Here is a 27276-nt window from a genome sequence, read left to right on the forward strand (position 1 = left end):
CCGACGTGCTCAGCCGCCGTCTCTGGCCGTGCGAGCGTCCGTGTGTGTCCCGACGGGAGCGGCTCTTGCTCCCGTGTCACGGTGGCCGTGACCGCCTGTTTGGAGAACGGCTGGGCAGAGGCGCGGACGGCCGTGAGGAGGGCGAGTGAGAGAGAGTCCGGCCTCGCCCGCTCCCGCTTTGCCCTGCGCCCCTCTTGTCCCGGCCCACTTCAGCCGGGACCCTGGCAGAGACTTCTGGAAGCTTTGTTGCTTTTCTGTCGTTGAACCTGAAGAAAATGTGTGTAGCTTTCACGAGAAGTATTTGATTCCGCTTTCTGTTTAGCCATCCTCCGTGCAGAGGCCGGCGCTGCGGCAGCGGCTGTGTGCGGAGAATCCTCAGCCTCGGCGGTAAAGGTGGAGCCTGAGACGCGAGGCAGCAAACAGGCCAAAGGCCTTGGCGTTCTGGATCTGAGGGAAAATTGTAGGAATGGAGCTCGCTCACATTAATCACCAGAAGACTGAAATTTTCTAGTATATTCAGAAGGATTTGTATGTGGTCATTTACATAAAGCCCTGATGGTAACTAACCAGTGTTTTGTTCAATAGGTAAAAGCTAGGATGAAGAAGCTATTTGTCAGAAGCTTGCTCTTAGATATGGAAATAAAACTAGAGTGTATTAAAAAAATTAAAAGCCGTTAGAAATCTTGGGAACCACAAATAACTTGAACCAGGTAGGTAGATGGTTTATATTTAGATAAGGCACAGAGATTTTATTTTAGTAAATTAGGAAATGGTGTTTGGGAATTCTCCCTCCCAGTGAGACAGAGGAGCATCAAAGAGCAGTTGACATAGAGGATAAAGTGAGTCTCTAACATATATCTGAAAAGAGTGGAGGGAGAAGAGAATGGAAATAATAACAGATTTTTCAGGGATTAATTTAAAAATGATTCCTCAACATAAATACTGAGTACTAAATAGGCAAATAATAATACATTTCTATTTTGACATATCTTAAACGATAAACCACCAAGAATGAAAAGAAAATATTGGAAGGTAACGGAAGAAACAGTTATGTTGTTGGGAAATACCACATAAGCAAAATAGATCCCAGGAGACCGTGGAATAAGATCTTCAAAGGGCAGAGAAAAGTAATTTTCAATCTAGAACTTTCTATGTAGCTAAATTATTCAAGAATGAAAGTGATACAGGTATTTCAGGCATAGAAAAACCAAGAGCATTTATCACCCACACAGATCACCAGAAGAGCGAGTAAAGAGAACATTTGCAAAAAGAAGAGTGAACAGAGGGGCAGGGAGGATGGAAGAAACAGAACGGACCGTAGAACCCGAGAAGCCTGGCTGTAGACAAAACACAGCCAGGAGACTTCAGAGCTCATGTTATGTTTCAAAGGAAGAAAGTGAAACAGCTGAGACAGTAACAGGATTGGGGCTTAAGGCAAGAAGTATTGACGGGATACAGAAGGCTGTCTCATGATGAAAGAAACAATCTACCAAGAAACTACAACAGTCATGAACTCGTGTGCACCTAACAAAGTCACCATGACTCGTCACCTAAACAGAAGGTGATAGAATTCGAAGAAGTGATCAGTGAGCACATGCCGAGGACACAGCGTTGCTTGCTCAGGCGGCAGACAGCGAGAGAATAGCTTTGGGAGCGCCCTGAGGGGCTCAGTTGGTTAAGCATCGACTTGGTTTGACTCAGGACATGATCTTATGGCTGGTGGACTCGAGCCCCTGTTGGACTCTGCTGACAGTGTGGATGGAGCCTGTTTGGGATTCTCTCTGTGCCCTTCCCCCTGCTCACGCACGCGCACTCTCAATACATACACTTAAAAAAGTTTTTTTAAAAAAGATACAATAGCTTTCAGCAACAGAATTTTCAAAGGCTTGATTTAGGAATTCTGTACCCAAGGAACCAAAAAAGTTCATTTTTTTATATTAATAAGGAACACTTAAAAATTATCTGCATGCATATATCTCAGAGACTGAACATATTAAAAAAATCAAGCTACTTATGTTTTCCTACCTAATGCTGTTAGATTTTAAACAACCATCTAAATGTTATTTTAAAAGTTTGGAAACTTAAGAATGTAATGCATTCCTGTTGTTCTTGAGTTAAAGAGCAAGTCACAGTGGAGATCATAAAATCTGAGAATACAGTAAAGATACTTGGGAAGCAGCTAAAATAAGACTTGGAGAATAACTTTTTAATTTTATTTATTTTTTATTTTTTTTTTAAGGTTTTTATTTATTTCGAGGAGAGAGAGAGACAGCGTGAGCAGGGGAGGGCCAGAGAGAGAGGNAAACAAAGTTGAAAATAAATGATCTATGTGTTCAACTCAAGAAGCTAGAAAAAGAGTGAACACATAGAAAGTAGAAGAAAAAAGTAATAGCAGCAATTAATGAAATGGAAAGCAAAGTTAACAGTTAAAGCTCAGTGAAATCAAAAGCACATTTTTTGGAAAAAACTAAGAAAATGAGACAATTACTGATATAGAGGAGCTGTAAAAGCATGAGAATACTGTGTATGTCCATGCCAAAACTTTTGGATGTTTAGTTGAAATGAATAATATCCTAAGAGATATGAATTACCGGGGCGCCTGGGTGGCTTAGTCGGTTAAGCGTCCGACTTTCGCTTAGGTCATGATCTCGCGGTTCGTGGGTTCGAGCCCCGCGTCGGGCTCTGTGCTGACTGCCAGCTCGGAGCCTGGAGCCTGTTTCAGTCTGTGACTCCCTCTCACTCTGACCCTCCCTTGCTCACGCTGTCTCTCTCTCTCTCCTAGAAATAAATAAAACATTAAAAAAAAAAAAAAAAAGAGATATGAATTACCAAAATTACCTCAAATAGAAAGCCTGAGTAAATCATAACCATAAGAGAAACTGAGTCTCAATAAACAGAATTCTTGGGGTGCCTGGGTGGCTCAGTTGGTTGTGTCTGACTTTAGCACAGGTCTTATGGTTTGTGAGTTTGAGCCCCGTGTCGGGCTCTGTGCTGCCGGCGTGGGGCCTGGAGCTGCTTCGGATTCTGTGTCTCCCTCACTCTCTCTGCTCCTCCCCCACAAGTGCTGTACCTCTCAAAACTAAACAAACCTTAAAATAAAAATTAACAATTCTTATTTGTAAAAGATGCCACAGACATAGACAAATTTTGTTAAATCTACAAGGAAAATTTATTCCTTTTATATGCTATTGCAGAAAAAAAGCCATCCATTTCATTTTGTGGGATTAGTATAACCTTGACACCTAAACAAGAAGCACGAATACCAGCCTGTAGAGCAGCCAGTCTCATTTATGACCATAGAGTTTAAAGTCCTAAATAACATTGACTTAAGTAGAATATTTAAAAATGGTCCACCTATGACCCTGCATAGTAGCGATGCAAGGATAGACTAGCATTAGAGCGTGTGCTGATGTAACTCACGACATTAACAAATTAAGAAACCGCCAAAAGGACATTCAATAAAATTGAACACGCTTTAGTAATGAGTTCACACTAGTTCTTCGCAAACTAGGACGGAGGGGCCCTGCCTTAGCCTATGAAAAAGTTTTTCTTAGAAACCAGTAGCATATATCACACTTAATAGTGAAATGAGATAAGCAAGCCCGTTATTAATCCTTCATTTTTATACTAGAGTCCTTGCTAACGCAATAAAATGAATAGAAAGGAGTTACGAAATTTTGAAAGTTAAAGATAGTTTTGTCTCTGGGTGGAGTCCGTGGTTATCGGCATAGAGGAACCAAGAGAGTTACCAGCCCTGGGGAATGAAGGTCAGGATAGAGGCATCAGCAGTGTTTCTCTGCACCAGTGACCAATTAGGGACGTGGTAGAAGAAAAAGAAATCCCGAAGAAAATAAAACAGAAGACAGACAATAAAATCCTAATTTTCAGTCACGTGGGAATATGTCGCAGCAAAGTTGTGTAAAACCTTTATAGAGGAGAGTTATAAAGTGGCACTGCCCGAAGAAAGGGACTGTGATACCGTGTCCATCGGAGAGTCTGTGTCATCAAGAACCTGACTCCGTCTGTGAGTTCAGAGCAATAGCAATTAACATCTCCGTGTTTCCCTTGTGGGGCTTCCAAACTCTCTTCAGTTGTACAGGGAAGAGGAGGATCACGAAGATGGCGCCTGACCACATGGCGCCACCGGTTTGTAGGAGATGCGACGAACAAAGGAACAGTTCACGCTGCTGTAGGTATGCAGGTAGCAGTATCCAGACTGCGAGAGGCTCTGAGGACAACCTGGTTTACTCTATAATTTCAAAGAAGAGAGAGATGGAGGGGAAACCGTAGATTTAAGACACTTAAAATGTATATTAACTAACAAATATATGGACCTTATTTGGGTTTGACTCAAAGGCCTGAACAACTGAAAAAACGTGAGACAACCGGACCTTTTTTTTTTTTTTAACTTTTTCAATGTTTCATTCATTTCTGAGAGAGGGAGAGAGAGAGAGAGAGCATGAGCAGGGGAGGGTCAGAGAGAGAGGGAGATACAAAATGTGAAACAGGCTCCAGGCTCTGAGCTGTCAGCACAGAGCCCAATGTGGGGCTCGAACCCATGAACTGTGAGATCATGACCTGAGCTGAAGCTGGATGTTTAACCAACTGAGCCACCCAGGCGCCCCTGTACTTTCTGTTGTTTAAGATGAAGAATTGTGGAGGGGCCCCTGGGTGGCTCAGTCAGTTAAACGTCTGACTTTGGCTCAGGTCATGATCTTGCAGTTCATGAGTTCGAGCCTGCATCAGGTTCTGTGCTGACGGCACAGCCTGGAGCTGCTTCAGATTCTTTGTCTCCCTTTCTCTCCGCCCCTCCCCAGCTCGTGCTCGGTCTCTGTTTCTCAAAAATAAATGTTAAAAGAATAAAAAACATTGTGGAGATTCGTTGTATAATACTGTGAGTAACTTTTAATATCACTGAACTCTACATTTAGAAGGGTTAAGGTGGTAAATTTTATGTGTTACAATTTTTTTTAATGTTTATTTGAGAGAGAGAGAGAGAGAGGATCTGAAGCAGGCTCCATGCTATCAGTGCAAAGCCTGACGTGGGGCTTGAGCTCACGAACTGTGAGATCACGACCTGAGCTGAAATCAAGTGTCAGACGCTTACCTGACTGAGCCACCCAGATGCCCCCATTTCATGTGTTTAAAAAATGGTCCTTTTAGAGATACAGTCTGAAGTTTTTATGGTAAATGGTATGTTTGAGAGCTCTGCATCTCATATTGTTTTTTTAAATTTTTAAAAAAATTTATTTCTGAGAGAGAGAGAGACCGCCTGAGCAGGGGAGGGTCGGAGAGAGAGGGAGACAGAATCCGAAACAGGCTCCAGGCTCTGAGCTGGCTGTCAGCACAGAGCCTGACATGGGGCTCTAACCCACAAACCACGATGTCAGACACTTAACCGACTGAGCCACCCAGGCACCCCCGCGTCTCATATATTCAGATGAGCCACAGACCCTTTCCCCAGCAAAACTGGTGAAATTTATTTTTTATAAAAAACAACCATTTACAGTTTCTAGAAGTGGAGGGGCTGGGCTGGTGGAGTTGGAAGAGCACACGACTCTAGGATCTCGGGGTCACGTGAGCCCCATGTGGGGTGTAGAGATTACTTAAGTAAATAAAACTTAGAAAAAGTTTCTAGAAGTGGTTCTACAGCAAAAGAAATATTTCTTTGAGAAAATCTACTGAATCTTGGTGAAAACAGAGTCTGTGGCATTTGATCCATGAGCCACTCCTTTCCCTCCCCGCCCAGCCTGGGATCATGGAAGCTGCACCTCAGGCAGATGATGCGCAGAACACAGGTGTCGCTCTCTCCCCAACACACAGTTGAGGACCGTGGAGCCTTCCTCCCTGCCCCCACCGGGCTGCCTGTTGTAGAGGTGAGGATGCAGTGGGGTGCCGCTGAGAGTGCGCTCCTCCTGCCCAGCCTCCACTCTCAGGATGGAAGCCCAGCCGTGGGTGTGCCGTGCGGGCTGGAGGTTCCGCGATGGGAGAAATAGGCCAGGGAGACCAGCGGCGGCCATTCCATCTCCCCCACTCAGTGTCCTGTTCCTAATGCAGGTATGTCGCTTAGAATAGGACCAGCAATTTAGTGCAGTTTGATGGATATAGTTAGGGAAAGACCATCACAGGGGAGCCCTGTGAAAATTACTACGGTCATTCCAGAGTGATTCTGCACGTGCCCAAGGCTTACCTTCTGAGGAGCAATAGCTGTGTGAGTGGAGGAGATGATACCAACTTTTACTAAAATCCAGTCAGTTATTAAATCCCAGATGAGAAGAGGCTGGTAAGAGAGTGGGTTAGTATTGATGCAATATGTTGTAAAAAATAATAATAATAAGAAGTCACTTTCAACAGCAACAACAAAAATTTGGGACATAAGAAACAGCTGTGATCCATGCAGTGGAAAACATGTAGTGCCCGTGAGCATGACCAGACGTCAGATTTAATGAAGACTTCAAGGTAGTCACATGTGTGTTTAAAGAAAGCAGTGCCTTGTGAAGTAAAGTGTGACAGTGTTTCATTAAATAGAGAATATCAGCAAAGAAATTATAACAATCAAGTGGAAATTCTGAAGTTGAGAAGGATATAACTAAAAAAATAATGACACCTAAAATGAAAATCCACTGTAGGAGCTCAGCAGTAGATTCGAGCTGGTAGAAAAAAGAATTAAGTAACTTGAAGATCGGTCACTTAAGATTGTCCAGTTTGAAGAACAGAAGGAAAAGACAGAAATGAACAGAGCCACTAAACTATTTGTTAAAAAAAAAAAAAAAAGAAATGAACAGAGCCTGATAGAAATGTGGGACATCATTAAGTTTGCCAACACATGTGTAATGGGAAGGCCAGAAGCAGAGATGAGAGAGAGAGAAATATTTGAAGAGAGAATGGCTAAAAATTTCCCACATTTGGTGTAAAACGGTAGTCTACATATCTAAGAACCTCATGGGACTCAAAGTAGGATATGGACATGTGAAGATATCCACACACAGACACATCATAGTAATGATGTTGAAATCCAGACACCAGGAGAAAATCCTACAAGGGGCAGAGAAACAACTTGTCACCTATAAGAGAACTTCAAGGAGATGAACAAATGACTTCTCATTAGAAACAATGGAGGTCAGAAGGCAGTGGTATGGCATTTTAAATGCTCAAAGGAAAACAGTGCTACATCCAGCAGAAGTATCTTTCAAAGAAGATGAAATAAAGACGTTATCTCAGACAAAAACAAGAGTATTTTTTCCTAGAAGACTGCTTTATGAGAAATACTAAAGGAAATTCTTTAGCTGAAAGCAAGTGATTCCAGACAGTAATTTGGATTTATGTGGAAATTTCTAAAAAGAGTCCTTGGTAAGGATAATTGTGTAATTACAACAGAGTATAAATATTTCTTAATGGATTTTAGAAAGCAGTTCTATAAGTCAATACAATATTGTTTTATTGGCCGTATAACGTATGGGAATGTAGTATATTTGCCAATATCAGCACAGAGGAGTTGAGTGGAAGGAAGGCTATTTTGGACTAAGGAAATGACACCAGATGGTAATTCTAATCCAAAGGATGAAGTGAAGAAAGCCAGAAGCAGTAAATAAGGTTAGTATGACACATACTATCAATATATACGTGTTCTCCTTTTTTCTGTTAACTTCTTTAGAAGAAAATGGTATGAAGCAAACCAAACCATTGGGTTTGCAGCTTATCTAGATGCCGCCATATATAATAACAGCATAGACGCGGGCTAAGAAAAGAGCTATAGAGGAGTAAAATTTCTGTGTTTCACTGGTATTAAAGTTATACAAATTTGCAGTAGGAAAAGAAGTAAAGCTATTTTTGTTGTCATATGACTTTTATATAGAAAATTGAAGGGAATCCAACTGAAAAACTGTTGGAACTCTTGCATGAGGTAAGCAGTGTTGCAGGATACAAAATTAATATACAGAAATCGTATTTCTTTTTTTAAAAGTATTTAAATTCCAGGTAGTTAACATACAGTATAATATTAGATTCAGATGTACAGCATAGCGCACAGCAGTCGCGTGCCACTCAGTGCTCATCACAGCGCGCTCTTCAGTTCCCGCCACCTGTCTCACTCATGCCCCCACCCACATCCCTTCTGGTAACCATCATTTTTTTTTTTTTTTTTTAACGTTTATTTTTGAGACACTATTGGCAGGATGTTAGATTCCAGAGGTTTGGGGAACAGGCTTCTGGTTCTTTAGATGGTTCAACATGGAATCACTGCTTGACCCAGGATTTCACTCTTAGGTATAGACACAAGGGGCTAATGAAGCGTGTGCTGTATACACCAGCATATAACCAGCCACAGCAGCATTATTCAGAGTGGCCAGAAGGTGGGGGCCAATCCAGGTACCAGTTGATGAATGGGTACTTTCATTTCTCCATGAAAAGGAATGAAGTACTGACACTGGAACATGAACTTTGAAAGCTCTGTGCTAAAGACCGTCTGGTCACAAAGCATCACTTATTACATCACATTACATTTGTATGACGTGTCCAGAGTAGGCACGGGATCAATGGGGGTAGAAAGTAGATTCGTGGTTCCCTGATACTGGGGGGCTAGAGAGTGGGGGGTGATAGAGAGCACTGGGTTTCTTCCTGGGCGGATTAAAGCGTTCCACAATTGATTGCGGTGGTTACATGAGTGTGAATATATTAAAGCAGGGAGCTGTCCCTCCATGTGCTGTGATGGCCACCACCTGACACCGACCCCACCACATGCTGCTGCTGACGCAGGGCACCTGGAACGGTGATTCGTTGCTGGTGGGACCAACATGGTGTGGTCGCTTCAGAAGGTAGTTTCAGGTTTTTACAGAAGGGAACGTACTCTCAGGTGCTGTGAGTCCCCAGTCCCCCTCGGTGCACACCTGAGTGAGCTGAAAGCCCATGTCCACACAGGAGCGACTTGATTGATGACTGGCCGGGACTTGGGAGCCGGGCAGAGAAGCTGGCGCATGCAGGCAGCAGAACATCATTCAGCCTGAGCAGGAGATGAACCTTCAGGGGAATGAAGCTGCCTCGAAAAGACTGTGTCATGCATGGTTGTGACATCCTGGGAGAGGCACAGCGTGGGGACAGTAGTGGCTGCCGGCTTTCGGAGGGAAGGAGGGAAGGAGGGATGGACAGGCGGAGGCAGCGGAACCAGTGGGTGCGCCCTCCAGGGGCGGCTACAGCGTCCTCGTGTAGACTGCGGGCAGGCCTGTCCTCACGGGCTCTGTGGTTATAACCAGTGCGACCCACTGCCGGGCGGGGGGGAGGGGGGCAGGGAGCGCATGGAAACTATGTTCTGCTCAGTTTTGGTGTGCAACCTAACTTGCTCTAAAAAATAAAGTTTATTTAGAAAAAAAGTCTGAAACTTGTTTCAGAACGATATGTTGTGGAATGCAGGGGAGTGGGCGGGCTAGGTTGCCTGTAGGTTGTGGGTGCTGGTGGTGGGTGCGTGAGGCTGTAATCCTAGCTTACGTCTGGTAGGGTAATGTCCCCACCTTACTCAATTATTACAGTGGGGTTTTTTTTCTTTTTTTTTAAACATTTATTTTTGAGAGAGGGAGGGAGAGAGACTGTGAGCAGGGAGGGGCAGAGAGAGAGGGGGGACACAGAATCTACACCAGGCTCCAGACTCTGAGCTGTCACCACAGAGCCTGATGCGGGACTTGAACCTCACAGACTGTGAGATCGTGACCTGAAGTCAGATGCTTAACTGACTGAGCCACCCAAGCTTCCTTACAGTTTTTTTTTTTATTAAAACAATTTTTATGTTTATCTTCAAGAGAGAGGGAACATGTGCGTGAGTGGGGGAGCACAGAGAGGTACAGAGGATCCGATGTGGGGGCTCCACACTGTCAGCAGAGAGCCCGACACAGGGCTCGAACCCACAAACTGAAATCATGACCTGAGCTGAAGTCAGACACTTAACCGACTGAGCCACCCAGGTGCCTTTACGGTGTTGTTATTAAGCTGCTTATTGTGGAAAACTTTACAGTGTGTACGAGAGTAGACAGAATAGTATGAATACTGCTGTGTTTAGACAGCATCGTATTGGCAGGACAACTGAGCATTTTTATAGAACAGAAGTGCCATCATCAGATTCTCATGTGTCTGGAAATTTGATATACAACAGTGTTATAAAATTGGGAAAAGCCCAGGACAGTGGGCATAAAATGGGGAGCACGTGAATAGAACAGGTAGGCCCCTCCTCCCCACCTGAATGGCCACGAGCGTGAGGGCTGACGCCGGTACTGTGGTGTCGCCGTGGACAACTGAAGCCGTCACGTGTATTAATAATCTCAAAGCCAGTGTTGAGACTTGGAGGAAATTAGGTGAAGAATACGGTGCTGTGAGACCATTGAGGTTTGAAAACCTGTAACAGAGCAATGGTGTAAAATATGTGTGGTAATGATCCCTCCAGATTCCTGATGGATGTTACCCCGGAGGGAAGTAGGGCATTTGCCATGTTTTACTTCTTAAAGTTAAAAAGAAATGGAAGCATATGTAGCAGTAATATTAACAACCAACAAAGCCTGGCTACCTGGCCGGCTCAGTCCCTGGAGCCTGAGGCTCTGGATCTCGGGGTTGAGAGTTCAAGCCCAGGTTGTGTGCAGATCTTACTTAAAAATAAAATCTTAAAAAAAAAAAAAAAAAAAGATGAAGCCAGGTGATAGGTGTCTATTATGTAATTCTGTGTAATTGTATGTTTGAAATACTCTGTAAAGTGTTAGTATATCCAAGTGAAATGTCTTGTTTGGCTCCTGATTCATAGAAACTTCAAACAGACATCTCTGTGGCAGTTGGAGGGGCTTTACTGCACCGGGTACTGGGTTGTAGTAAACAAACAGTGGTGAATTTGTTGGTGTGACTGTGGCGCCGCGTGTGTGTAAGAAAATGCTCTTGTTTTTAGCGACACATGTAGTGTGTTAGGGGACGGGACGTTGTTTCTGGGACTCAGTTTTAAAATACTTCAAAGAAAAAGGATGGTTGAAATAAATGTGGCAAAGTCTTGATAATTGGCATATCTTGGTGATAGGTACTATCACTATAGATTGTACTATATTCTCAAGTTTGGAGTGTGTTTGGAAATCTTTATGATTACATCTACAAAACCCAAATGAGTAAATAACTGTTCTTTATTATTATTTTAAAAGTTTTAATGTTTATTTTTGAGAGAGAGAGAGACAGATCATGAGCAGGGGAGGGGCAGAGAGAGAGGAGACACAGAATTTGAAGCAGGCTCCAGGCTCCGAGCTGTCAGCACAGAGCCTGATGTGGGGCTTGAACTCGTGAACCGTGAGATCATGACCTGAGCCAAATTCGGATGCTCAACCGACTGAGCCACCCAGACGTCCCGATATCTGTTCTTTAATAATAAGTTGTACCACTGGCAGATAGATTTGAAATGTTTTGGTACAGAAAATTAGGTTTTCTAACTTTGAACTTCTGTCTGTTTTCTCACTTAAAGATGTGTGTGTATGTACGTATATGTATACATATATGCATACATATGCAATATGTAGCATATAATATAGACTTAGGTAAATACACATAAGGTCAGTCAGGAACAGCATTTGACCAAGTCTTCTTCCAGGCTGTCTGTGCGGAAACGTGCCACAGATTAGCATTTAGGTTTGGCATTTGCAGTTTTTCTGTTCATAGTGACGCCGCGATAGCGTCTGTAGCTCTGGGCGATTTCCAAGAAACAACGTGTCAGGGTGACTCCGCGGAGGAGGGGTGCGCATGTGGACTTGAGCCTTGACAGAACTGTTCTCAGAAATGAACCGAGTATTCCAAGATCATGCTTTCCCTTTTATTTTACAAAAATATTTGTACACTCAGAACATGGAGTTGTCACACGCACACCTTTTCTTTTGTGGCTTCGTGTGTTTTGTCTCAGGGTCATTCCCACACATCTACCACTGTGTCCCAGGGGTCCGGCTTTCCTTCCGGATTCTTTAGATAATTACTTTCTGTAATTAATATTGTAACTTTTCTTTGGCTAATGTTTCAGGGTATTTTAATAGTAGTGACAAAGCAATGGGAAACTGAGGCTGAGAAAGAGAGTAACAATTTCTTAAAACAACTTCAGTTACGAGTAACATGACAGGTGTTTCCCCTGTTGCTCACACTACCAGGCTGTTAATTCCTGTGCGCTTGATAATAAAAGTGCCTCAGTTTTATTTATTTATTTGATTGTTTCCAGTACTTAGAAAGCCAGGCAGAGAAGTATTGCGGCCGACACAGCTTGGGGGCCGTGTGACTCCTTAGGTCCCTGCCCCTGGTGATCGAGGTAGAGTCTAAGTCAGACTGTCCTGCTGGCCGGTCAGCTCAGGTACTGTGTTCTCTGAAGGAAATCGACGACTTTGCATGTAGGTCAAGGGTCCTTCTGCATAAATGTATCTGAACTTCTAGACGGGAAAAGTGAAGAGGCCGATAGCGGCAAGGCCAGGAAAGCTTTGTAAGAATGTGGAGCTAATGCTGTGTGTAAAACCCTCTTCCAAATCAGAAGAAAGACTGTTCATGAGAAGCACAGGTAGAGGATGTCACTGTGGGAGAAACATGGACGTTAATCAATGTAATAAAAAGATAGCCTCACTACTGGTAGAGAAATACAGATGACAGCTGTCACTGTTCTGTCCCTGCCGTGTTGGTGGGATTTGGGACAGTGGAAGATAGTGACTGTAGGTAAGTGCGTAGGGACCAGAAACGGCCCTGAACGCTGTTGGGATGCTCATGGTCTAAAGGGCCATGCGGCTCCCATCTCGGGCTCCCGTAGGCCTACGTCTGTCGTCCGCTCGCTGGGTCAGCTCGGTAGGGAAGAGGTGGCAAAGGGCTGCAGAGAAAGCTAATCCTGACTTGTGGAAATCCTTGGTCTTGTAGCTGCCGTGTGCTCCGGCTTCCTTTTCTCCTGCGTTAATCGTGTCTCGAATGTTCCCCTTGTGCAAGTGTTTTACTCCTGAGCATTTTCGGTACATTATTTTTCACCAAGGCCTTCTAAGATAGGTGTTTTTATCCCTGTTTTGTAGATGTGGGAACTGAGGCCAGACAGGTTAAATAAGTTGATTAGCCAGTGAGTGAAAGAGTCTAAATTTAGCTTTAAAACTATGGCTGTAATCACCGTCTGGTTGGATAATGAATAAGAAATGGATGTGTGATGCCCTGCACACCTGGAGTCTTATCTTTATTAAAATAATTTGGTTCTCTAAGTTAACTAACATTAAACGTAATGCTTAATTCCATCATTAGACTGTAATATTATATTATAAACGGGACGTGCTATTTCTTCCTTGGGATGGATGTCAGCCTGTGGAGCGCGGCCCCTTTGTTAACGGATAGGCCTTTCCCTCCCCCAGAGGACCTGAAGAGGCAGAACGCGGTGCTGCAGGCGGCGCAGGATGACCTGGGGCAGCTCCGGACGCAGCTGTGGGAGGCCCAGGCGGAGGTGGAGAACATCAAGGCCATCGCCACGGTCTCGGAGAACACCAAGCAGGAGGCCATCGACGAAGTGAAGAGACAGTGGAGGGAGGAGGTCGCTTCCCTCCAGGCTGTTATGAAAGGTAAGGACAGAGCCCTCCGTCTGCTTTGTCGTTTCCCGACCACGCTGGTGCGGGTGACGGACGTTTTCGGAGGGTTGTAAACCATGTCTTGAGCTCTGCTCATGGCCTTGTGTGTTCCGTCACCCTGAGGACAGCAGGGCCGCCAGTGGTGCTGCGACAGCGGTGTCCTCCGTCCTCAGCAGGCGGGTTCTCTGCGGAGCCGGGCTCTGCATGGGTGCAGGGAGCGCGCCGCGCAGAGAACCTCCACGCGAGGCCTCCGGGCCCTGCTTCCCCTCGCGGCTCCCCGCGGATTACCCCCCACCCAGTCCATGTGGCCGGTTTCACGTCATCGGGAACGGCCTGGCTTCGGCTGGGACTCTTTGCGGCCGTCTCTGCGGCTGAGTGCCTTCATGGCCGTGACCCTCGCACCATAGAAGAGCAGCGGGCTTGCGTCTGTCTGCTGTCCACACTAGTGCTTGGTCACGGCCTGCATTTCTCAGATGACAGTGACCCAAGCCAGGCCACCCCTGAACCCTCGAGTTCCTGCAGTCAGTTCAGTTACTGTCAGAGACGTGAACTACGACGACTTTCTCCCTGTGTTTGCGCTCGTGTCCTGTTTCCCTCGTGCCCCCGAGAGGTGGCAGGACCACCGCCCACTGCCTGTCTGGTGGCTGTCACCCAGGGGTGGGCCCCACGGTGTCACCAGTGTCCTGGGTTCCTTTGGTCTTTCTCCTCTAGCCATAGCGTATGGTTTTCACCTCCGTTCTTCTCTGAACACCGGCTGCTCCCCCTCCCTGTGCCGCCAAGCAGCAGACATTCTCGAGAAGTCTCGGCGGTGCCCCCTCACAGCCCCTGAGGTGTGTGGTTACCCACAATTACAGAGGCAGCCGGAAATCTTGTTCGTAAAGTGGGCCACAGACTTCCTGGACGGAGTTGGGGTTCTGTTGTTCGGGAAGGGGGGGCTGGAAGTTAACGGACATGGTGTTTGTCCCGTGAGGTGTTGAGATCACATTAAAGTCATGTAATAAAGACCTTACAGAATTTGTCTCAGTTTAGGATCCTGAGTTACAGGGAAGTACCCCGAGCCGCACCTGTCCTCTCTCACGCCCCGGTAGCGGGGTGGGGTGACAGGCCGGGTCCCAGGAGCCGTAGTGCCGTGTGGGAGCAGAGGTCTGGCTGCCGGCGGCCTCCGTGCGGGACGCCGGCCCTGCGGCTCTCTGGCTGCGGAAGGGTCGCCGGCCGGAGTGTTTCTTTCTAGGTTTTCTTGATCCGCAAGTGAAGGGACGTCACAGGCCCGTCGTGAGGAGCAGACGTGGGTCACGGCCCTCACGAAACTTCTGCCCGTAATAAGAACCAGAAACCTTGCTTGAGTTTTAGTTGTGGGTTTTTCTTTTTTTTTTTTTTTAATGAATTGGAAGATTTCCAGAAACCAGGCGTAAGGCGTTTCACGCAGCTCCCTCCACACCCTGGGTGTGCCGGCCCGCCCGGCGCTCACGCCTGCGCTCCCCGCTGCTGTTTTCTAGAGACGGTGCGCGACTACGAGCACCAGTTCCACGTGCGGCTGGAGCAGGAGCGCAGCCAGTGGGCGCAGTACCGCGAGGCGGCCGACAGGGAGCTGGCCGACCTGAGGCGCCGGCTGTCCGAAGGCCAGGAGGAGGAGAACCTGGAAAACGAGATGAAGAAGGTACGACGGAGCGGCCGTGGGCGCGCTTTCCCGCCTCCCGTGTGCGGGGCTGTTTGGTCGCACGGCTGAACGTGGGGACGCGGGGCCAGACGGCCTGCGTCGCCGACCCCAGACGTGTGCGCGGCGCACCCCTCCCCCTTCGCTTCCTGAGCAGTGTCTCCGCGGCAGCAGGCCCGCCCTGACCTCCCGGTGCGCATGCGTGTGCGCGCGGCAGCCGCCCCCCCCTCCCCCCGCGCGCGCCCTCACCTCCTGTGACGCCGTCCCTTCCTCGCTGGCGCGTGAGCTCCGTGCGCCCTTGTGGATTTGGGTGCCCTGCGGGCCCACGACAGCGCCTAGCACGCGCCTAGCACGCGGGGGTCACAGATAGTTACAGGAGCGTAGTCGCCAGGTGAGCGTGTCGAAGCTGGGCCTTCGGAGCGGGTGTTGCCTTTCCGCGTCCCTCCGTTCTCCCCCCCCCCCCCCCTCCGTGTGCGGGCCGAGCGCATGCGCGGACGTGGCCCGCAGGAGGCCTGAGCAGAGCGCGATCCTTACGAATGTTTTAAAAGGTCTTTGGCCAGTTTAATTACATAAACTTGAACTTTATTATAGTGTGTCTATACATATATTTTAAATAGCATATTACACATAAAATAATAACTAGAATTTGCTTTTTATTGCATTGGTATTAATCATCGTTGGTTCCTAACCCTTGGTCCATACAAGGACTGCTTTTGTGTGTTTAGAAGGTGATTTCGGGTTTTTTTTGTTTTTTTTTAAATATTTTTTATTTATTTCTAGGAGAGAGAGAGAGACAGCGTGAGCAGGGGAGGGTCAGAGAGAGAGGGAGTCACAAACTGAAACAGGCTCCAGGCTCTGAGCTGGCAGGCAGCACAGAGCCCGGCGCGGGGCTCGAACCCACGAACCACGAGATCATGACCTAAGCGAAAGTCGGACGCTTAACCGACTAAGCCACCCCCGCGCCCCTGTGATTTCGTTTTTATAATAACATAAAAATCATCTGAGAACCCGATACCCAAAACAGAAGCTTTAAACACGGAGAATCGTTTTATCCATTCCATCTTCTTCCAGGAGAAGACTGTAACTCCGCCTCTTCGTGAGGGTCTGGCGCACCTTCCTCACCTCTAGAGCCACTGGGCCATCTAAGAGTTGTCCACAGCCCCTCCCTTGGGTTGTTCTACATGGTTCCTGTCCGATGCTGTCACCGAAAATTCCATTCCAGCCAGAACAGGAGATCCTTGTTTCCAGTCTTCTAATACATCCACATGATTTTCAGTCTGCCGCTTTTTGTCACTTTTAAAATGTATTTTTATTTTTAAAATAAACTTGGGGTGCCTGGATGGCTCAGTCACGTAAGTGTCCAACTCATGATTTTGGCTCAGGTCTTGATCTCCTGGTCCCCATGGGCTCTCGCTGAGCCCCATGTCAGGCTCTGTTGACATCGTGGAGCCTGCTTGGCACTCTCTCTCTCTCTCTCTCTCTCTCTCTCTCTCTCTGCCCCTCTCCTGCTTGTGCCTGTGTGCTCACATTCTCTCTCAAAATAAATAAGCACTAAAAAAAAAGTAAAATAAACTTTTATTTTTTAGAGCAGTTTTTGGTTTACAGAAGGAGATTGTGAAGACAGTATGGAGTCCCGCATACCCACACTCAGTTTGCTCTGCTCCCGGCTCTTGTGTTAGTGTGGTGCATCGTCACTAGTATCCAGCTTTGATTCTTATTAACCAGTGTCCATTCATTTTCGTTCACGTTTCATTAGTTTTTACCCAATGTCCTGTCTTCCTGTTTAACGATCTCGCACACCGCACCACATTGCATGACGCCATGTGTCCTTTAGGCCCCTCTCGGCCCACATTTTCCATGTTGTTTTAAAGAATAAACCTAAAAAGGTGACTAATAAAATGCAATACCTAGCCATAAAGACAGTTATAAGAACATTCATAGAAGAAGGCAGTTTCCTTATTTTTTTGTTTATCAAAAATGAAAATATAATAAACACCGTAGTTGATACAGAATTCTTGAAAGCCGTTTCTCTGGAAGATGAAGCACAAGCCTTTACATTTTCTACTCAGTGTGACCCTGAAGGTATGGCCTTGGCAGTTAAGCAATAGAAAAGAAGTAAGCCAGAAAAAAAAAAAAAAAAGAAAAGAAGTTAAGTTATAGGATCAACTTTTAATCCATAAAATCATTATATGTGGATGACACTTTCTTTTCGTTATTGTTATTTTTGATCAAATTTTTTAAACTTTAATTCCGGTACACGCAGCATTTTTGGGTGTGCTGTGCAGTGAACCCGCACTTCATACGTCACCTGCTGCTCGTCGTGAGAGATGCACCCCTTAATACATTTCCTTGATTTTTGTTTTTTATGTTTGTATTTTTCTTTTTGGAGAGAGTGTGTGTGCAGGTGCGTGGGGGGGAGGGGCAGAGGGGGAGAGAGAGAATCTTAAGCAGGCTCCGTGCCCAGTGTGGGGGCTAATGCAGGGCTCGATTCCATGACTGTGAGATCATGACCTGAGCTGAAATCAAGAGTCCGATGCTCAACTGACTGAGCCACCCGGGCGCCCCATAGTTTATGTTTTTAATAACTTTTGTTTATAATGGTTGCAACACTTAATTGTGGGGTCATTGTTGCATCATTAAATAACGCAGTCTATGTTAAATTCTTTGCTTCTTCCCTCTTTTTTTCCCCCCTCTGTTGTTTATTATCAGCACAGCAGATCTATAAGTATCCCAAGTTAGCCTAGGCAGAAGATGTTTTAAGCTCATATGTCTTTTCCAAACAGTACTTAGTTAAAAATAAAGTAAATGGTTAAAAGACTTTGTAAGGACTGAAAAACAAAGTGAATCCCTTTTTTCTGAGAGAGATGTATTTTGGGGAAAAGCCCCATGCATATTTGGGCATATATGACATTTTTCCTATCACAAACATGGAGGATGAATTTGAGCTCTTCTAAATTTAGAGAATAAGGTCAATTTTTATTTTCACTAGAAGGGAAAAAGCTAAGTTTTAAGTCTGCCTTTGTTTCTGTGTGTATATACACACATGCATACAAACACACATATACCCCGTATATGCACATACATGCATACATGCATATACACATATACATGTACATGCATAAGTACATTTACGCACATACACACATATACATACATGCACATGTGCACACATAGACACAATATACATATATATGTTATACGATATACGCATAATAGTTTCTCACCAGTTTACTAACTTATGGATGTTATTTTAATCCATGTTTTTGAGACTGAAGGGTAGAAAGCAATACAGTTTTAGGGGTCATTCTTTGGGTTTGTTTCATTTAGATATCAAAGGTAAAATAATATTTAATTTTTTTTAATGTTTTATTTCTGAGAGAGAGGGAGAGAGAGAGACAGCATGAGCAGGGGGAGGGGCAGAGAGAAAGGGAGACACAGAATCTGAAACAGGCTCCAGGCTCTGAGCTGTCAGCACAGATCCTGACACCCTTATCTTAGTTATTTTAAAAGAGTTACTTAAATATTATTGGGGCACCTGGGTGGCTCAGTCAGTTAAGTCCAACTTTGGCTCAGGTCATGATTTCACGGTTCACAAGTTTGAGTCCCGAGTTGGGCTCTGTGCTGACAGCTCAGAGCCTGGAGCCTGGTTTGGATTCTGTGTCTCCTCACTCTCTGCCCCTTCCCCACTCATTCTCTGTCTCTCAAAAAATGAATAAATGTTAAAAAAATCTTTTAAAAAATAAGATGGAAGCTCTTTAATAGCAACATAATTTTGTAACATTTTAGAAAATCTGTTCTATTTTTTTTATGTTTCTAAACCAATCAGAGCTTTCATCCAACCATTTTGTAAGAAATTATGGCTTTGTGAATTTAGTTAACTAGAAGTATAAAAATTAAAGTGTTATATGTATTTTCTTTTGTATCTGGGGTGTTTTCCAGTTTAATGAATTGATATGAGAAATCAAAGTTGTCATAGTGAATCCATTTTCCTACCCAGTCCCAATTTCTAAGTGGAACATCTGGGAAAATTGGTGATGACTTGACCTTCAGAGTCTTAGAGCGCTGGAAATCAGACGTGGTCCGGTCTAATGCGCGCTCATACGGTACCTGGTGGGCTTCCTTGCGCTCAGTCTAATGACCTGTGAGTCGGTTTCTCAGAAAAGCAACGAACCAGTAAGTTGTAGCCCTTCTTTTTTAACTGTAGGCGCAAGAGGATGCTGAGAAGCTTCGGTCTGTTGTGATGCCCATGGAGAAGGAGATCGCGGCTCTGAAAGAGAAACTGACAGAGGCTGAAGACAAGGTTAAGGAGCTGGAAGCCTCAAAGGTTGTGAGATGTTGCAGCCCCTTCCTTGCGCCCAACCGCCTGGCCTAGCGCCGTGAGCCACATTAGGGTCCCGGAAGAGTAAGCCTTGGCATTCACATTGGGCCTCCAGAGCATCTTGGTTTCTTTAAAATACAAAAGAAAAAGAAAAAAAAGAGGTTGGAGACGATTCCGGACGGATGGTCTAATCCCAGTAGCCGTGCTCGCGGCTGCTGCACTGCAGCGTTAGTGTTCACTCGCTTGTCAGGACGAGCCCTGGACTCCTCTGTTTCCTTGTTGAGGAAGATGAGTTGTTCCAAGTTGACTTTGTTCCCTGAAGCTGTCCCAGTACTGATGTCTGAAAGATGATGTGGTTAGAGTGTGGCTGGGTTTGCTGGCCGTAAAGACACAGCAAAGGGAATAGAGCGGGAATGTTGATAATTTTAACAATTAATTGAAAGTAGGAAAAGAAAAAAAATAATTTAAAAAAGGCAATAAACAAAAGCACAGCATAGGAATGTGGAAAGGGGAGTGTGTCCATGTTAATAAGTGTAAACAGATAATCACCTACTGAAAGATGGGATTTTATTTGATCTTATTTAAAAAAAAATTTTTTTAATGTCTTTATTTTTAGAGACAGAGACAGAGAGCGAGCGCGGGAGGCTTAGAGAGAGAGGGAGACACAGGATCTGAAGCAGGCTCTAGGCTCTGAGCTGTCAGCACAGAGCCCGAATGGGGCTCGACCCCACAGACTGTGAGATCATGACCTGAGCCAAAGTTGGACGGTTAACCAACTGAGCTGCCCAGGTGCCCCTAAAAAAAGTGTTTCAATAACTTGTTTGTTTATTTATTTATTTATTTATTTATTTATTTCTGAAAGAGAGAGAGAGAGACCGTATGAGCAGGGGAGGATCAGAGAGAGAGGGAGACACAGAATCTGAAACCGGCTCCAGCCTCTGAGCTGTCAGCATAGAGCCTGACACGGGGCTCGAACCCACGAACTGTGAGATCATGCCCTGAGCCGAAGTTGGACCGTTAACTGACTGAGCCGCCCAGGTGCCCCTGAAAGATGGGATTTTAAAAAACCTAAATTTATATTGCTTATAATAGATGCACCTAAAATAAAACTACAAGACCGAAAATAATGGGATATTTGAAGATACGCCATGTAAGTTCTGAGCAAAGGAACGTTGATACAGCAGTTGTGATATGAAGCCTTTAGGATGTAAAGGAAAGAAGAACAGAGAGAGGGACCCCATCCATCGGTAGGACAGGACAGTCATGATTGAATGCACCTTGCATACCTTGAAATATGTGAACTGAAAGGGACAATTAAGGGGAAACTAACACTCCCAGTTGTAGTAGGAGCTTGAAGCTGATGTTTAGCAAGTGACCATGTAAGCAGGAAAAAATGTTAGGGATGTGGGGGCTTTGAGTAGCCAGATGACTGATTTAGATGCAACAGACACAGAGTCCTGGAGCCCAGGAAGCGGGACTGCGTCTCCTGCAGTCGGAGAGTGGAGGGGTTCAGAGCTCAGCGGTGCTCGGTGGGGGGCCTCTGGCAGAGCAGTCTGCCTGTGTTCGGTTGTCTCAGCTATAAAATGGACAACATGCCTCGGAAGGCTGTTGTCAGGATTACAGAGACCGCTTACGAGAGCGCCTGGGACAAAGTATTGTGGCTTTTATGTACGTTGTATTTTTCATAGTGACACAAAGGAAGCGTCAGCACATTTTGAAGGATTGTTATGCAGACTGAAGTCTCTGATGACAGGTTATTATTTACAGTAAAATGGTAACTAAGATAAAATCTCTGGAAATGGGGAAAATCATGGAAAAAGGAATTCTAAAATACTGATTTGAGTATTTTACTCAGGAATCTAAAAACTGAACACTAGTACAATGTGAATACTAGGAAGTAGATATTCGTAAGAGCAGAAATTAGTGAAGGAGAAAAGCAGAAGGGAACTTGAGAATGTCAGCACAGTGCGGAAATGAGAAAGCTAGGAAGATAGATAAACGTCTGAAAAGACTGATCAGGAAGACGGAAAACAGACCGTCAGGAAGGAGGACGGGACCAAACTTTGGGTCAGTAGCTCTTCTCTGAACGGTGTCACATCAGTGCGTTTCAAAGGAAGGGAATTTGGTTAAATGAAGACATTTCTTTTTTTCTTTTCTCTCCTTTTTTTTATGTTTATTTTGAAGGCGAGAGAGTGGAGGAGAGGCAGAGAGAGAGAGAATCCCAAGCAGGGTCTGTGCTGACAGTGCAGAGCCCAACACGCGGCTCGAAGTCACAAACGGTGAGATCCTGAGCTGAGCTGAAACCGGGAGTCGGACGCTCCGCCAGCAGAGCCCCCGGGCGCCCTGGAGCTAGTAACTGTTACAGAAGGTGCCTCTTTAGTTAGATTGATAGTCACGTCTTCCTTTCTCCTGTTTCCGCTCCTCAGAAAGACATTAGGCTTTTGCAGGCAAGTTTTTCCAAACCTGGAAAGAGGCGATCCTTATATTTTACAAAGTGTGTGGAAAGCCCTCCTGCAGATTTTTTGAGACCTGCATAATTTTGTCACAGACACACAGAGGGGTGGTAGAAGGAACGGCAATCTATATCTATCTCATTTAGGAACATAGAAACAAAAACTCTCAACAGTGTAGTTAAAAAAAAAAAAAAGAAAAGCAGCATAACTAAATAGGACCTATTTCGAGGAATCTAAGGAGGGTGTGTCACCAGAAAACCGTTAGCAGCACACGAGAAGGTGGTAGGAGCAGGGTAACCGTCCCCAGCTTGGGAGTCCACCACAAATGGGTCGCGTATACCCACTGTTGGAACCTGCGACACCTTGCAGTTTCAGCGGCCACTGTCCGGTTGGAGCCCCAGTTGATGAATTTGGGGTCCCTGGGGTCGTCCCTGCCTGCTGTGGCCCCACACTCTCCAGCTCTCACTTCGTTTTGTGTGGATGTCTGTGTGATCTTGGCTTCGTTTCGTGTCAGGGCAGATGGAATTCAGAGAAATTCACATAGTGTGGCACCTTTTACCCAGGGTTCTGCTTAGGAGCTTTCAGAGGTTAGAGACTCATTCATTACTAACTGAGTCAGGTATTTGCGCTAAGCGGTAGTCGTAGGTGTTAGTGGTTGTAGAATTAGTAGTAGAATAATGAGTAGAATTAGTGGCTGTACACCACCATCGTGGGTCTGCACACTGACTCCTTGTCCCCAGCTGGAGTCCCGCCCTCTCCAGTGACAGGGACAGGCCTCACGGGACTTGGCAGTTTGTCACACCAGCTTCACATCTTTCATCGGTGGCAGCCACAACAGTCACTTCAGCCTGGGATCGAGCAGTGCTGATGTCAAGTTCACTGGAAACAGGTCAGCCAACGTTTTGAAGTCTGAAGAAGTAGGAAGTAAACAGGCATGGAAGCGACCTTGAAAGTGAAGTTAGACATAACTGTCAGGAACAGCTGACACGACCAGCCAGAACTTACGATGACCGTTTATAAGACAAGAGCACAAGAAGGGATTCCGTGCTCACTGTCTGGGGCAAGACCGTATTTTACTCTGGTCGTAATTGTTTCACACGTTAGAGTGTCTTGTTAATATTTGAGTATTATAGTTAATTGTTAAACAGAAACAAGGCATTTCTTAAAAGATATGATTTTAGGGGCACCTGGGTGGCTCAGTTGGTTAAGTGCCCCAACTCCTGATTTCGGCTCAGGTCATGATCTCACAGTTTGGCGAGTTTGAGGCCCATATTGGGCTCTGTGCTGACAGTATAGAGCCTGCTTGGGACTCTGTGTTTCTCCCTCTCCCTGCCCCTCCCCCACTCATGCTCTCTCACTCTCTCAAAATAAACTTAAAAGATGTAATTTTAAGAAATATTCCACACTTGCCTCCAAGTTTGTTTATTACAGTGTGAGACTAGTTATTTTTTCCATCATCACTTTCTCTTTTTTCTTTCCAAAATATGTGCCTGTGAAAACATGTCCTTTTTATAATTTTAAGGCATTTGGAGTTTCCTCCCCAGAAATCAAAGAACAGCAAATTTATAGGAGTGCAGTACTGTTTTTATCTTTAGAAATTAACTACTGTTTGTCAGAGAGCCCACAGCAACTGGGTGTGACCGAGTGTCATGCAGGGAGCACATGCGCAGAGCCCGTGGGGGCACTGGTGACGCTGCCTTTATGCAGAGCGAGGCCCTGGAGGGTCCCGTGTAGCGTCGGTTCTGTGTTTGCCCTGGGGACACGATTATGAACAAGATCAGTTTTCTATAGCAAGTGTGCATGTGCTCTAATTAAAGGTTACCTTTAACCTTTTAAATTTATGTAAGTATACACACAAATTATTTTCAAGGCACATTCAGAACGCACTCACTTATTTCAGGTAGAAACTATCGTAAGTTTTAGTTCACTAGAATCGCATTGTGTTTCAGGTTAAGGAGCTGAATCACTATCTGGAAGCTGAGAAGTCCTGCAGAACAGACCTGGAGATGTACGTCGCCGTCCTGAACACTCAGAAATCTGTTCTCCAGGAAGATGCTGAGAAACTTCGGAAGGAGTTGCACGAAGGTACCTACGAATCCTGTGTGCTTTTAGTCTCAGTCTTTGAGAAGACGAGCAAATCGAGAGTCGGCATGTTCGGGGCTCACTTTACACTTGGCAGTTGGTTGAATGTGCTCCTGAGGAGCTGGAGCCGTGAGGGCTCCCGAGCATGCAAGCTGTTAATGGAACAGCTTCCCATAGCGTGAGCTGTGGGTGGAAAGACGGGAGGCCTGGGAATTTCTGCTTCAGCTGCTTTTGCCCCCAGACCCGTTGGGATGGAGGTAGTTCAGCAAAAGTGAAAACGGGACGGGAGGGCAGGCAGCGTACTGCAGGGCCTCAAGAAGCGTCCCTGTGTATAAGGGACAGTTTGGTTGCACTAGGCTGGCAGCAGAGACATACAGAAATTGGCTCTCTTTCCCCTGGCCTGGGGAGTAGGCTTCTCTTTTCCCCATTAAAATAAAGATTCACTTCTTTCTGTCTTTAACTCTGCTAGTGAGTCTTAATTACTGGGGTTCTTAACCTTTTGGTGTCGCGGACTTCCTCGGCAGTCTTGTGAGCCCCTCTTAGGATCATTTTTTTAATCCCTAAAATATAAAGAAGAAACCACTTACTATAAGACAGTTATCAAAATATAAATGGCTGCAGACTTATGGTACAGTCACGAGTGTGCTATTTTATTAACACATTATATACAAAGGTTTCGTGGCTGGTCTGGTAACTGTTGTAATTTTGAAGTGGTGCCGAGCTCAGAGATCTGTTAAGATCTGCAGGCGCTTACAGAGCCGTCACATCCGCAGCTTGTGCTGGTGACTGCCGTGAGTGTCGTTACCCTTGCTGTGGTTGCTCGCCTGCATTTTATAATTAACGGAAATGATACATTTCAGCTAGAGGTTAGTGAACATGAAGGTCGACCTTTCTTCCCTTCTAAACGCCTGGGCCCCTTGAAATCTCGTCTGTGTTGAGGTGCTAGGAACGTATTTTTACTGGCAAGCGTAGGACTGTGTGGTCGAAGTCCCCTAGCAGGTACTTTTAAGTGTATCAAGTGCTGCGGGAAGTACAGCTCTCCCATCGGTGATTTAAGTTTACACGTGAGTCTTCTTTCCCCCGGGATATAAAGGCCTGTATGGGATTCTCTCATAAAATGTCATGAAAATGACCCAAAGCTCGAGTGAGTCTCTGGCACTCAGGAAGCACGTTTCAGGTCTGTTCCACCGTTGAAAAGACACGCAAACTCTGAAAAAGTCCAAAAAAATTGGAATTTCCATTTAAACGATGTGGCCTGGCCCTCCCAGAGGTGGCGTGAGTCGCCCGACCTCCCTGGCACATCTGGAAAAGGATCTGAGAAGTTTCATTAAAACGAGTAAGGGGACGATTTCCCCTCTGGGACACTCACACCACAAACCGTAGGTCAGTGAAAAGAAGGCTGGTAACAGTGGAGTGGCCGTGCGGCCTGCAGCCTGAACTGGGGACAGTCGCCGGGCCACCCAGTTCCCGCCGTGGCCGGTCACGGGCGCTGGGCTTGGAGGTGGCAGTGCCACCCATGCGCTTGCTTGGAAGAGGTGGGTGTTAGCCAGACGGGGGCCTGATGTCCCAGGACATCTGCACGTGGTGCGACGGGGCGAAGGAGGGGCTCCGGCCAGGCCAGGACACGAGGGCAGCGGGGCCCGGTGTGACGATGGGAGAGGCCGGCGGGACCTGGCTCGTGGGCGCCTCTGCTCTGGGGCTTGGATTTAGCCTGTGGGCAGGAAGGATCTTCTTTCAAATGTTTTTCTGAAATGACAGCTTTCAGAGACATAGTTCCCACGGCACGGCGTTCACTCTTTTAAAGTCTGATCTCACGGAGGTGTGAGCCATTACCACCGCTTCCACAGCACTTCGGCCACTGCCACGGGGACTGTGTAACTCGTCCCAGTCACTCCGTTGTCTCCTCCCTCCCTGCTCCCGGCCGCCACCAGGCGCGCTCTACGGCTTTGCGTGTCCCGCACTTCCGTGTGAGTGGCGCTGGACAGAATGGGCCGTGGGTGTGGCCTCTCTGAAGGGTTTTAAACCGAGAGTGATAACAACCTAAGTTTTGCAACCTAGAAAGTTCAGTTCAGTGACAGTACGGAGGACAGGCTAGAGACGCGGGCCTCACGCGGGAAGCGTGCCGGTTGGCCGTGGGAGCTGGTCAGAGGCGGTGGCAGAGGCTGGCTGTCACTGGCACAGGAGGGGGCTGCCGGCCTCTGTCACAGACAGCTGTGATGGGGTGACGGCGATGCCCCCCACTCGTTGGTCAGTACGAGGCGGCCGAGCCGCTGAGTAGCAGCAGGACCGGCCGTTCCACGGGACGTCTGACTCTCCCGAAAGGCCAGAGCTTGCCCGGGCTCAGGGCGATCTCTGGGTGACAGATTTATCAGAATGTGTGTAGGGACACTGGGAAGTGGTGACTGTGCCCTTGGCTTTTGGAGCAGCATTTCCCACAGTGCGTCCCCGAGCACGTGTGTGAGGGGAGTGGCTGTGGGAGGGACCTTTGGTCACGTGACTGGGGACAGCCGCTAAGAGAACACAGGCGCACTGAAGACGCCGAGCTCCAAGCCCTGCAGGAAAGGAACCTTTAAAAATTCATTTAACCAGGGGCACCTGGGGGGCTTAGGCAGTTAAGCGTCTGACTTCGGCTCAGGTCATGATCTCACGGTTCGAGCCCAGCGTCAGGCTGTGTGCTCACAGCTCAGCCTGTTTCAGATTCTGTGTCTCCCTCTCTCCCCGCCCCTCCCTCGCTCATGCCCTGTCTCTCTCAAAAATGTTAAAAAATAATCTTATAAAACAGATAAATAAAAATTCATTTAACCGGGGTTTCTAGCACTTCCTGAGCTCAGAGGCCCCTTGTCCATGTTGCTGTTCCTGGGGGCTCGGGGAGGGTCTGCCCCGGGAGGCGCCTGGGTCCGCATCCCAACCCCAGGTGGGACGGACCCCTGGCCAGAGCTGGTCTGGTGGCCGCTCATGCCCGGTGTTGGGTGGGGGGCCCGCAGTGTGCCGCCTCCTGGAGCAAGAGCGACAAGAGCACCACGAGCTGAAGCACACGTGGCAGAGAGCCAACGACCAGTTCCTGGAGTCCCAGCGCCTGCTGATGCGGGACATGCAGCGCATGGAGGCGGTGCTCACATCCGAGCAGCTGCGGCGGGTGGAGGAGCTCAAGAAGAGGGACCAGGTGAGGGGCAGCTCGGGGAGGTGAGGGGGGAGGGC

The 27276-nt window shown here is 46.6% G+C and overlaps 1 protein-coding gene across 1 annotated transcript in view; it reads left to right on the forward strand.

Moving 5' to 3' along the window:
• The window catches only part of RABEP1 (rabaptin, RAB GTPase binding effector protein 1), an 89597-nt gene that overhangs the window by 40002 nt on the left and 22319 nt on the right, over positions 1-27276 (forward strand). The window contains exons 5-9 of the mRNA XM_077746772.1: positions 13362-13565; positions 15068-15228; positions 19430-19549; positions 23946-24081; positions 27063-27241. Coding sequence (XP_077602898.1) covers positions 13362-13565; positions 15068-15228; positions 19430-19549; positions 23946-24081; positions 27063-27241 — 800 coding nt within the window. The remainder of the gene's footprint in view (positions 1-13361; positions 13566-15067; positions 15229-19429; positions 19550-23945; positions 24082-27062; positions 27242-27276) is intronic.

This window comes from Crocuta crocuta, unplaced genomic scaffold (assembly GCF_008692635.1).
Source record: "Crocuta crocuta isolate KB4526 unplaced genomic scaffold, BGI_CrCroc_1.0 scaffold139, whole genome shotgun sequence".
Classification (NCBI taxonomy): domain Eukaryota; kingdom Metazoa; phylum Chordata; class Mammalia; order Carnivora; family Hyaenidae; genus Crocuta; species Crocuta crocuta.